General features: G+C 37.2%; 1 protein-coding gene across 3 annotated transcripts in view; it reads left to right on the top strand.

The window, feature by feature from the left end:
- SLC39A10 (solute carrier family 39 member 10) overlaps window positions 1-13,538 on the top strand; it is a 147,007-nt gene that overhangs the window by 125,330 nt on the left and 8,139 nt on the right. For all 3 annotated transcript variants that reach the window (XM_040475717.1, XM_040475716.1, XM_040475715.1), the window contains 4 exons: window positions 468-588; window positions 1,765-2,133; window positions 3,242-3,322; window positions 13,044-13,234. In XM_040475717.1, coding sequence (XP_040331651.1) covers window positions 468-588; window positions 1,765-2,133; window positions 3,242-3,322; window positions 13,044-13,234 — 762 coding nt within the window. The remainder of the gene's footprint in view (window positions 1-467; window positions 589-1,764; window positions 2,134-3,241; window positions 3,323-13,043; window positions 13,235-13,538) is intronic.

A 13,538-nucleotide genomic window follows, 5' to 3' on the forward strand; every position in this document is an offset into this window, starting at 1 on the left:
AGTAAACTACAAAGTTTGTGATTTTAACTCAAATTTGACCCTGCCCATTATGTCACATGTAGGGAAATGTAAGATTGCATTAAACACAATGAAATTCAAAGGGAATAACCTTTAGTTTTTTGGAACTTCCTATTCCCATGCACTATTAAATAAGATAGATATTAAATATATTTCACACATTTCATTTGGTTGCATGTAATATAGTACTGTGTACTGTATTCTGTACTTTGAAGTAGATGAGTTGATCCTTTCAGTTGAGTGTTTGAAAAAAAAAAAAAGCAACAACATAGAAATTTAGCTGAATATTTTATAATGAGACCCCTTGATTAATTTCTAAAAATTTTTTCTTTTTTTCCTAAGTAATTTATGAATAAAGTGTTACTACCACTTACCCCATAGATGTTAACAAGTGAATATTGTTGCTAGTTGTGGCTGCAGATTTGATACTAATACCAGATTTTTTTCAGGGAAAACAGAAATGGTTTATGAAGCAGAACACAGAAGAATCAACTATTGGAAGGAAGCTTTCAGATCATAAGTTAAATAATACACCAGATGCTGACTGGCTTCAGCTCAAGCCTCTTGCCGGTAGACAACAGTTCTGACTAAAGAGAAGCTTTTAAAATATAAACATTGAAATACTGCTTCTAACCTGTGCCTGTGTTTGAAATTTCTTGTTTTTGTGGCTTCCCTAATATTAGTTTCTAACTTTTGTATTTCCTAAAATGTGAGTGTATCTTGTGATTTTGTTTACTGTCTTGTCTATTTCAGCCTTATTAAAATGGAATGTGGGACTAATTATATCACAGGGCAAGGAACATATTGCACTTTTACTTTACAGAAAAAAAATGAAACAAACAAAAAGGCTTTGTAAGCAGTATACTCGTGTTATCTTTAGATCTTGGCAATGCAGGTCTGTGTGCCGTCCATATGGGATTGGTTTCATATGGAAGAGGGAGAGTGGTCTCCCTACTTAAAATCTCTGCTCATCAATTCAGCTCTTCTGTTGCCTGGTAAATGTGATGAGGTAGCTTACAATTGTCAAGGAAACATAAAGTATTTTAGTCTAATTTTCCCTTTCTGTTTGAACTTGTGTTTCCCCTGAACATACCAATGATTTTCTGCAGAAAAGGGGCAGATGAGACTCTAACTGTACTCTGCTCCAAAATACAATTTGAGAAGTAGTAGACTGTTTGTCACATAATAAATAGTTTTTGAAAACTAGGTGAGAGGCCAACCTCAATTAAAAAAAAATACTTAATCAGATGTTACCATTTATATGGGTTTCTGAGTAGCATTTTCAGATAGGTGCCATTGGAGGGTGCCAGCGATTTAAAGTTTGTTTTCTTCAGTGATAAGAGAGGATTAGACAGGGTAACTTTAAGTTTCCTTCTTCCCCTGAAAAATTATGGGTCCATTTAGTTGTCCTGTAAATGCTGCAGTAACTTCTACCCTTCGATTTTTAGCAGCTGTTCGTGATGTCCTCCCTCAGATTCACAGTTTCTCCACGCTTGCCAGTTCTTCTCCCCACTTTGCCTGCTGTTGATCTCAGTGTCCCCCCTTTACCTCATCTGGTTCATCATCTGGATGCTCAGAACCCCAGTTTGTTTTGTGTGTATGTGCACATGTTTGTTTTATTTGCTTTTATACATTTATTTGGGACTTCATTTAATCATTACACTGCTGTTCTGCCTGGGTTTAAATGAGCGAAGAAGCGTTCGTCTGCTTGTTGATAAAGTATATCCTTTGCTATTATAAATATAGGAACTGATGACTCGGTCGTTTCTGAAGATCGACTTAATGAAACTGAACTGACAGATTTAGAAGGTCAACAAGAATCCCCTCCTAAAAATTATCTTTGTGTGGAAGAGGAGAAAATCATGGACCATTCTCACAGTGATGGGTTACATACCATTCACGAGCATGACCTCCATGCTGCTGCACACAACCACCATGACGAGAGTAAGACTGTGCTGAGGAAACATAACCACCAGTGGCACCACAAGCATTCTCACCATTCTCATGGGCCCTGTCATTCTGGGTCCGATCTGAAAGAAACCGGCATAGCTAATATAGCTTGGATGGTAATCATGGGGGATGGCATCCACAACTTCAGTGATGGGCTAGCAATTGGTAAGTGGGCTTGAAACTTGGGTTATCATTTGTTTGATCTTTAAGATCACAGATTCAGTACTAATACTATAAACTGTAATACATAGGATTAAAATTTGAGGTTAACAAATACACTGTTATATATTACTCTGGTCATTTGATTTGTTTCCAGAGGCTATGTTAATGTTTTTGATCAGCTTATTTGGGGCATAAAGGTATATTTTAACTGGGTTTTGCTTTTAATGTGTAAACAAATGTCTGTAGTATACTACTTTTATAACTCGATTTCAAGGCATAATCACATATGAAAGCTACCTTAACATTCTATTTTCAAATACATTTATATATCCCTGAATATATAATTTCAGTCCTGGGTTTAGTACTTTTTTATGTCTTTGAAAAGGTGAAGAAAAATTTTACCTGTTAAGCATCCATTGTACCAGATTCAAATTATTAGAGTCTTGGCTAACGTAAACTGGTATTACTAGTTTAGGAGAATATTAAATGTGATTAATATATGATTTTCTTTTCCAGACTTCACTCAGAAGTAGGCTTTGGTTTCTTTAAGAAAGGAGAGGCCATATTTTTCAATCTTTAGTAGCTGTCAATGTTAAAAAATAAAGAATTTACTAGGGGGAATCAAATGTATTTATATCTCTGATCTCAGTCCTCAAGACTGTCAGATGGATAATACTTTGTAGCATTTTTGCTCTAGACCCAGAAAAGTTCAGACAAGGATGTAGCCATTTAAGGATCTATAAATATTTATATGAGAGAGAGCGAATACAATCGTACGCTTAAAGGACTTGAAATTTAGCATCAGACTTCCACTCAGAAACTGAAATGCTGGAAACCATTACTCCCAAGCTTTCAATGAGCTCTGGAAGGCTAATGTAATGGAAAATTTAATTTCTTAGAGAATATTTCTTTCACTGAGTAGCTCTTTCTCTGGTTATTATATACGTATTATACCTCACTATATGTTCAAAAAGTATAATGTAAAATAAGTGAGTCATATATTATGAAAATAATTTAGATAGGCAAAAGAGGTTGTACCTATCCTTATTAATGAAAATGGAAAAAGCAGAAGTAAACATCACTTGATTTTCTTTTTACCCCCCCACCTCAGGAGCAGCTTTCAGTGCTGGACTGACGGGAGGAATCAGTACCTCTATAGCTGTGTTCTGTCATGAGCTGCCACATGAGTTAGGTAATATACCAGATTTTGTCAAATCTTAAGACTTCTTCTGTTATAAATGCATATAAATTTTGGAGAGGTTAAAACATAAAAATGGCTGATGACAAGTAGAAATGTCATCATTCTTTTATATAACATGTATTATATGCACCTAAAAATGTATTGTTTTATATGTATGTATTTTTAATTTATGTAAACAGTATTATGTCCTTTCCCATTCTGTTCCTTATATTACTAATCATTATGCTTTTATTTAGTTTATTTTGAGAGAGAGAGAAAGAAAGCATGAGCACATGAGCAGGGGAGGAGCAGGGAGAGAAGGAGAGAAAGAATCCCAAGCAGGCTTCATACTGTCAGCACAGAACCTGATGTGGGGCTTGATCTCACAAACCATGAGAACATGACCTGAGCCGAGGTCAAGAGTCAGATGCTTAACCAACCGACCCACCCAGGCGCCCCGCATTATGCTTTTAAACTCCACCCAGGTTATCATTAATTCATTTAATATGTTGCTTTTAGTCAGTACTTAAGAGTTGTGCATTTACCGCATTTTACATATGTGTCACCTAGTATTAGATACACTACACCTTTAATTTCCTGCCACCACAGATAATGAGGCATGGAACATCTGTAGACTTAGCACTTATAGACTCTTACAAGAACATCTTTTGGGATTATACCCAGGAACAGAATTGATGGGTCGTAGGATGTACCTGCCAGAGAAGTGCTGTATTACTAGCCACCATGGCCATCTCTAACCACCAATACCAGAGAGTTCCTGTGTTTCCACATCCCTGCCAAGACTTCACATTAACTAATTTTTGTCAATTTGGTAGATATAAAATGATATTTCTTTGTTGTTTTAGTTGGCACTTACTGATCTACCAATGATTTTTTTTTAAATTTCTCTTCATGTGTTTTGATTTTTGTTTTATTTTTATTTTTATTATTTTTGAGCAACAGAGAGTGTGAGTAGGGGAGGGGCAGAGAAAGAGGGAGACACAGAATTCGAAGCAGGCTCCAGGCTCCCAGCTGTGTCAGTACAGAGCCAGATGCGGGGCTCAAACTCACAGACCACAAGATCATGACCTGAGCTCATGTCAGATGCCTAACCAACTGAGCCACCCAGGTGCTCCTGATTTTTTCCTTTAAGTTGAAAAACATTAGATGTGCACATGCATTCATTCACAGAAAATATCCAAGGGATGTAGAGATGACATAAATTTGAAAGAAAAAAGTAACTCCCTATTCTGAGTTTCCAAGGAATTTCTTCATATGCTCTTGCTAGTTTAATATTTTTCTTAAATTTATCTGGCTGTGAAACATCTATCACTTGACTGTGCTTAATTTTTTTTATTGGTAGTAACCTTATTTGCTTACTTTCAGTAGAGTTCATATGTATAATTTGCTTAGAAAATTATTAACTGCTCAAAGCAGGACAGTCTATTAATGCTTACTTGGTAATGATTCTCTAAGCCTTGATTCCGTACTTAACAGTTTTGTTCCTTTGCCAGCCTTGAGCCTGTGTTCTTTTTTTTTTTTTCCCCAACGTTTATTTATTTTTGGGACAGAGAGAGACAGAGCATGAACGGGAGAGGGGCAGAGAGAGAGGGAGACACAGAATCGGAAACAGGCTCCAGGCTCTGAGCCATCAGCCCAGAGCCCGACGCGGGGCTCGAACTCACGGACCGCGAGATCGTGACCTGGCTGAAGTCGGACGCTTAACCGACTGCGCCACCCAGGCGCCCCGAGCCTGTGTTCTTATATCCTGTTCATGCCCCATTTCCTTTATCCTGACTAAACCATTATTGCCTTCGTTGTCTTTTGCTTGGACAGTTTCCATAGTATTTACACCTAGTTTTGCTCTGTTCTAGTCCATCTTGTATACTTTATCCCAAAGTGACTTGCTCATGCAATCAGTCTTTCAGTAGTCTCCCTTACGTATAAAGTTAAAAGCTGAGATACATTAGTCCCGCTTCCATTGGCCTTCATTTCTGCCTTTTCAGCCTTACTCACTGTGCTTGCTGTTGCATGTTTTCCACTTCACCCAAACATAATTCACCAAACATATGCTGTGGGTGCCTGAGCCTGCTTCTTTCCTTGTACCATCTTCCTACTTGGCTTGTCCTGTCCTACTGATTGTCTCTCTAGTTAATTATGTTATGAGGCTTTTTTTCTCCAACTTGAGGACTGCCCTCCCGCTGGAGGATTACTGCCCTGTATGTGTTGGATTACTTTTTCGTGTAAACTTTATCACTTAGCTTCACCAGGTCTTTCTTTGGGTGCTTAGTATATATATCCATTGTAGATGTCCTATCTCTTAAAATGTAGGTTCTTTGTATGCAGATACTGTATCTTATGCACTTTTCTTAACTACTTTCCTGTGTTAGGAAGAGAATAATCTGCCAAATACTTCTTTGCAATTCCATAGCAATACACATCAGGGCTTTCTGTCAGGTTTTTTTTGTTTTTTTTTTTTTAACATTTATTTATTTTTGAGACAGAGAGAGACAGAGCGTGAACGGGGGAGGGGCAGAGAGAGAGGGAGACACAGAATCTGAAACAGGCTCCGGGCTCTGAGCTGTCAGCACAGAGCCTGACGCGGGGCTCGAACCCATGGACCGCGAGATCATGACCCGAGCCGAAGTCGGCCGCTTAACCCGACTGAGCCACCCAGGTGCCCCTGTCAGTGTTTATATGTAGGTAACATATAGCCTAATAATTTTAACTTTGCACTCTTCATTTTGAACTTGCTTAGTAGATTTGGATAGTCTGAACACACATCCACAATATACTGGGAAGACCTTCAACTTCCCTTCCTACCCTCTTCCTGCTCCCTAAATGGAGTATATCATGCCACTTCATGGTTATTGACAGCAGGGAGTTTGGAGATTAGGGATGATTGCCTTCCTGCCACTTACTCCTTTTTCTCTCTATAGTTTCTCCTTGAAACAATGAAATACAAGGAATGATAGCCACATAAACAAATGCAGGACATACCTTAATAGCTAGGTAAGGCCTTGGACCTATGCAGAGCTCTTGTGAAAGCTGGATTATAGAACTCTACCTGGGCCAGGACTCCCCATGAGACAATCGACCCCAAATCTCTACCTGTTTGACCCCCACAAACCAGAAGTTGGGATGTTACTGTTGCTGTGATGGGAAAACATGAGTTTAAAGTACGTTGAACTTTAAAGGAGTGAGACCTTAAGAAAATGTGCATTTTCCCCCAATGCTCAGTGCTAAATTGACCTAAACTCTATTTTCTAGCTGTCTAGGCTCTAGGGTAAAAAGAGCATAACTCTGGAAGTGATAGAAAATGCTTTGGCCTTTGTATTCATCAAGGCAGGAAGTGGTCTAATGACCATAAACAAAGAAAGTATTTTAAAAAATGATTTTAGAGCCTATTTTTTGCCTTAAGGTACAATAATGGACACTTTGGTAAAATAGGCCCAGATGAATGTCTTTACTCTGATTTATCACTCTTATTCATTTGGAGAGGAGGGAATCTGGAGAGAGGCTAGAAACCTCTTCCTCAGAACTCCCAAGCAAGGGAAAGATCACTCCCCTAGAAGATATGATAGAAGCATGGCAGGGAGATAGGAGAAACTTCTCCCTGGTTAATAGGTCAGGATATTGGCAAAGCAGCATAATACGTTGCATTCCAGGATAATTTATTTGATCTAAAACCTCTTAGGCCCTAGTTAAGTTTTTGATTATGAATTCTTAAAACTGTTCTGAGATTTTTATACTGAAGTCATACCCTAAATGGGAAAACAATTGTTTAAATTACATTTTAGTGCATTAAAAAGCGACCCTTAGTAATTCCAAGTTTTATTGTTCCTCTTCTGAACGCATTGCAGTTCTCGCATGGTGTACCAGATGATGGTTTTGTTTGTGCTTAGGAATGCAAAGGAAAAATCAAACTTTTAAACCTTAGAACAATATACAGCTCAGGGAGGTTCATTCTAAGAGGTATGCAGAAATTGAAACCATCTGAGAAAATAGAAAACGCTTGTCTCTCATAGCATGTTTGCTGTGGGGTGGGTTAACGGATGAAGTCACCTGAATTATTCCTACTCTTTCTTTCGTTTTTTGCCAAACTTGTTTTAGCTATATTTAAGTAAGTAGAAATATTACTTTGTTGTATTCTCTCTACTTTTTCCTACTAGTTCAAAATAACTGTATAAGCATTTAAAAAATAATTTGTATGAAAACTTGTATAAGAACATATAAAGAGGAAATGAGATTGGGATAATCTAGAAGAGCAGATAATCCAAACTCTCTTCTTGATATTAAGTAGTGTGTTCTAACTCCAAAAAAAAGTGACATTTTGATAAATAAATGTAGCCTTATTATTAAGACTCAGCTCAGAGAGGCTATGGGTGCCATCCCGTTTTTCCCTTTACTCTCATGCGTATTTAAGGGGTAAGTAGAATTTCAAAATAAATTTTCATAATGTGCTAGATTGTTCAGGGAAAACTGAACATTTACTATATAAATGTATACATGTGTATACATGCATTATTTAAGGCAAAAATAAAGAACTTTGAAATATGTATTTGTTTAAAAAAATCTCAGTGGTTGATATTAACATAATTACAGCATTGGATCACATTAACAGCTTTGGCAGGCACACCTCATTCGTTGTGTTAATGACACCCTTTGTCAGCAGAAAGGAAGGGATATTGATTTATCAAAAGATGAGTAGATCTGCTTGTTTGGTGTAAATCCCAACTGTATTCTTTTGATCTATTTTTCAAATATTTATCAAGGTTCTTACTGAGAAGGGAGGTGGGTGGAGAAAAAGGGAGAAAAATATGCAGATACCTCTGAAATTTGTAACTAAGATAAGTCTAGGACAGAGGTAGATTTTATTTTATTTTATTCATTTTTTTTTTTAATTTTTAATGTTTATTTCTGAGACAGAGAGAGACAGAGCATAAGTGGGGGAGGGGCAGAAAGAGAGAGGGGGACAAAGAATCCGAAGCAGGCTCCAGGCTCTGAGCTGTCAGCACAGAGCCCGACGCGGGGCTCGAACTCACAGATTGTGAGATCATGACCTGAGCCAAAGCCGGCCGCTCAACCGACTGAGCCACCCAGGCGCCCCTAGATTTTAAATGAAATAATTCGTCTTGGTACAAGGTCATTATACAAAGATAATTTATACTGCTGTATACTAGCAATGAACAATTAGAAATTGAAATTTTTTTAAAGTGCTATTTATAACACCAAAAACATGAAACTCTTTGGTTAAATCTAACAAAATATACACAGAATCTGTATGCTGAAAACTACAAATCACCACAAAAGAGATCAAAGGAGACTTGAGTGTGAAGAATGTATACCAGGTTTATGGACCAGAAGACTCAGTATCTTTAAGATGCTAATTTTCCCTATAGTTTAAGTGCATTCCCAGTCAGAATACCAGCAGGCTTTTTCAAATGAGCTTTTTCAAAATTTAATATGGAAACCGAAAGGAACTTGGATAACCAGAAGAATTTTGAAAAAGGACAACAAAATTGACTTTAAGACTTGCTATAAAGCCACAGTAATTGCAACAATTTATATTGGTGAGGAAACAGACACATAAATCAGTGGAACAAAGTAGAGTTCTCTGATATATGGCAACATTTTCAACAAAGTGCAAAGGAAATTCCATGTAGAAAGGAAGTTTTTTCAACAAATGTTGCTGTAGTAATTGAATATATAGTTTCAAAAACCCAAAGAAAAAAGTTCACACTGTAGACACAAATTAACTGAAAAAAGATCATTGATTTAAATAAAAATTTTAAAATACAGGTTTCCCCTGCTATCCAAAAGTAGTGTTCCAGTGAAACTTTTTGTAAGCTGTAAGGGCTTAAAGCTAAGAAACAGTTACTATTTATATGGAGACGTTTTTGACTTTCCCAATATCTTAGGATACATCTTGCCGATGGAAGCACAAAATAGAGACAAAGCACAGGTACTCACACACTTCAGAGCTATGGTGGCCTGACACTGAGCATGGTTCCTGGGGAAGGAGCTTGGTGGGGCTACTCTGGCTGCTCGGGGTGCAGGCTGCCTCTACAGCAGCTCATGCAAAACAGAGGCTGTTTTTGGTTTTTGCCTTTTTTCATAAAAGGGAAAAATCCTTTTCAGATTTTTTTTGGTTAGGGAAAACCGGTACTAACGTAGGTCTTTAATAAAAGTGAAGTGGCTGTAATACGAACTTTTGAAAAGTGGGGGTTACCTGTATAAGGCTTTCAGAAGAAAACCTAGGAGAAAATCTTTGTGTTCTTGGATTAGGCAAACTATTTTTAGATAAAACATCAAAAGCATGATCTGTTAAGGAAAAAGTAATAAAATGGACTTCATAAAAATTAAAAACTCTACACAAATAGCCTTTATTAAAAAAGAATGAAAAGGACTATGAATAAATATTTGGAAAATACATCCCTGACAAGAGACTTTTAGGATATTTAAAGACCTCTCAACTCAATAATAGGAAAAACAACAGAGTGGGCAAAAGATTTGAACAGGCATTTCACTAAAGCAATTCTGCAGATGAAAACACATGGGATTATAGGTGCTGGATTTGTCATTATAAAGGGCTATAAAGGATGTGGAACAACTCTCAGAAATTGCTGGTAGGAATGCAGCTTTTTAGAAGGTTAGAAAAAAGACACTCGTTAAATGGCCCAGAAATCCCACTCATAGGTATCTACTCGAGAAATGAAAACTTATGTTGACAGAAAAACCTGTTTATGTGTACAGTGGCTTTATTCATAGTTGCCCAAAACTGGAAACAACCCATAGGTCCTTCAGCTGTTAACTTGGTTTATCTATGGAGTATTTAGTGTAGTAAAAACCATGACTTCCTGGGGCGCTTGGATGGCTCAGTCATTTGAGTGTCCGACTTCGGCTCAGGTCATGATCTCACAGTTTGTGAGTTCTAGCCCCACGTCAGGCTCTGTGCTGACAGCTCAGAGCCTGGATGGAGCCTGCTTCGGATTCTGTGTCTCCCTGTCTCTCTGCCCCTCCCCAGCTCACTCACACACACACACACACACACACACACACACACACACACACTCACTCTCACTCTTTCTCTCTCTCTCAAAAATAAATAAACATTAAAAAAATGACTTTCTGATATAAACTGTAACGTGAATGAATCTTATACATATTATGCTAAGAGGAAAAAAATACCTAGATTCAAAAGACTACATACTTTATGGTTTCAATTTATATGATATCCTGGACAAGGAAAAACTATAGGCGTTGGTTGCTGAGGAATGAGGGAACTGAGGAAGTTTGCAGGGAAGGGCGGAGGGTGGATAATGAAGTAGTTCCAGAGTTTGATGGTGGTTATGGTTCCATGGTATGTACTTTTGTCAAAACTCCTAGAACTCTACATCCAAAAGAGAATGCTGTAAAAAAAGAATTCTACCTTAAAATTTTAATTTAAAAAAGTTTTAACTAAAAATTCATCTTGAGTCTTCATTAGCTAATTCACGCTGTTTGGTTGCTATTCAAGGATGAAATAAATCCTTTTGCCATCCAGTAATATCTGGGGAGGCATCAAGGTCGACATAGTTTGTACCTATGACACAATGTTCTTTGAGTATTAAATAGTGTTTCTTTTAAAACCCTTTTTAATTATTTTTTTAAGTTTACTTATTTTGAGAAAGAGCACAAGTGGGATAGGGGCAGAGGGAGAGGGAGAGAGAGAATCCCAAGCAGGCTCCGTGCTGTCAGCACAGAGCCTGATGTGGGTTTCAAACCCATGAACTGTGAGATCATGACCTGAGCTGAAACCAAGAGTCAGACACACCACTGACTGAGCCAGTCATGTGCCCGTGCCCTTTTTTGGAATTATAAAAGGAAACACTTTATTTTATAACCTAAAGACACTTCTCATTTTGTATTACCTAACCCCCTGCTAAATTAAATTGCCCTCTGAGCATGGTTAGTGAGTGAATTAGTGAAAATCTGGTGGGGAAACTTATAGAGGAAGAAGTTAGGAAGCTCTTTGCTTAAGGAAGCTGAGAAAAATTAAAAGTCTAGGGTAGAGAAGAGATAAAGCTGCTTTTGAATCCAGGACTTACCAGGAAAATTAAGGATTTAGGATCAGAGGGGAGAAAAAATGCAAGGAGAGTAGTAGTAGATGGAAACTAGAGAATGGCAGTTTAGAAGCTATTGGTAGATAATCTTGCACTAATTTGTTAACTTCTTCCTATCTGTTATAAATTAGAACCTTATAACCATAAGAGTTAAAAAAGAGAACAGATCATGTATTTTTAGTCATGTAAGGTTAAGACCCACCCCCCCCCTTTTTAAGTTTGTTTCTCTACATATGAATGTAATTTCTACGCCAAACATGAGGCTCAAACCCATGACCAAAAGTCTCATGCTCTTCTGACTGAGCCAGTGGGTAACCCTAAAATTGCCTCTTAAGGGAAGGAAATGCCCCAGTGTCTGTATAATATCTTGCATTGCTAAGTGTTCAGTGATAAATTAGATGTTTGTATATTTAGTAAAACAAAGAAGCTTGTTATAGTTTGTCAGAAATTACTGACTTTTACCCTTTAGCTTTAAGGCTATCATATCTAGCAGTATTTATTCTTCTAGTAATATCTCTGAGCAATATTTGTTTTTTTCTAGCAGTCCAACTCTAGACATACAAGTGTGAGTCTCTTTATTCATTTTACATTTTTATGATTTTTAGAATTAAGATTTAATTTTTTTCCTGGAAAAAATAAAACAAATCTAAACAGCATACAATATACTTACAGTCTGTTACCTCTGTTTGTTCTTAGGCCATTTTTCTTTCGAAAAGGGGCAGAGATAAGAGCAGAAAGCTTTAATTGTTGCTCACGGAAAGAGTAGTGACCAGGTTCTTTTTTTCTACATTTTTGATTTTTTTTTTAATGTTTATTTATTTTTGAGAGGGGCGTGGCACAGAGGATCCCAAACAGGCTCTCTGTTGACAGCAGAGAGCCCAGCGTGGGGCTCGAACTCATGAACTGTGAGATCCTGAGCTGAAGTCAGATGCTTAACTGACTGAGCCCACCCAGATGCCATTCTAGGTTTTTGATTTTTTTAAAAAAACTTTTAAGTGTTTTTAGATTTCGTTTTGAAAGAGAGGAAAAGAGTAGTGGGTGAGCAGGGAGAGGCAGAAGGAGAGGGAGAGAGAGAATCCTAAGAAGGCTTCACATCTAGCATGGAGCCCTATTTGGGACTCGGTCCCATGACTGTGAGATCATGACCTAAGCCAAAATCAAGAGTGGGATGCTTACCCAATTGAGCCACCCAAAATTTAACATTTCACATTCTACAAAAAATTGACCTTTGCTTTTTGATAAGCAGTTCTTTGAGTTTTCACATGTCTGTAGACTTCTAACAATTCCATCATCCCAATAGTTCCCTTCTTGCAGTCCCATTGTAGTCCCACCCCTGTTTCTGGCGACCTTGGAATGTTCTTCACTGTAGTTTTATCTTTTTGAGATATCATATAAATAGAATCGTATATAACCATTCAGACTGGCTCTGAGCATCGTGCCTGTGAGATTCACCCAAGTTTTGCCTGTATTAGGTTCAATTAAGTAAAAAATAAATATTTATAATAAAATCTCAGTTATTAAAGGTGTATTTTTATATCAATTTTTTATTTTGTTTCCTGCTTTTTCCCCTTAAATGTGTGTGTAAAATCCTGTGATTGTAAAACTCTCACATTGTGTCTTTACTGCAGGTGATTTTGCAGTTCTTCTTAAAGCTGGCATGACTGTAAGGCAAGCAATTGTATACAACCTCCTCTCTGCCATGATGGCTTACATAGGCATGCTTATAGGCACAGCTGTGGGTCAGTATGCCAATAACATCACACTTTGGATCTTTGCAATCACTGCAGGCATGTTCCTTTATGTCGCCTTGGTGGATATGGTAAGATACTTTATAGTTTTGTGATTATTACCAAATCTGTAAATAGAATGCACCTTCCAGAAATGGAAGAAACCTTTGGATGTAGTTTAAAAGAATATTTTTAAAAATGGAACCCATTTTAAAACATGTGAAATCCTAAATAGTCTATTAGGGAAAGACAAATAGAAGGGTTTCCTCTTTGAAAATCAATTGAGATGCTGAAAAATTTTGACCAAATGATATTACTATTCAAAGTAATCATCAGTAATATTTAGAGATAATTGTTATACTATTAAAATTTGTAATACTGTGGTGTGGTTTGTTA

Source organism: Herpailurus yagouaroundi, unplaced genomic scaffold (genome assembly GCF_014898765.1).
Source record: "Herpailurus yagouaroundi ecotype Mexico unplaced genomic scaffold, PumYag 140, whole genome shotgun sequence".
Lineage (NCBI taxonomy): Eukaryota > Metazoa > Chordata > Mammalia > Carnivora > Felidae > Herpailurus > Herpailurus yagouaroundi.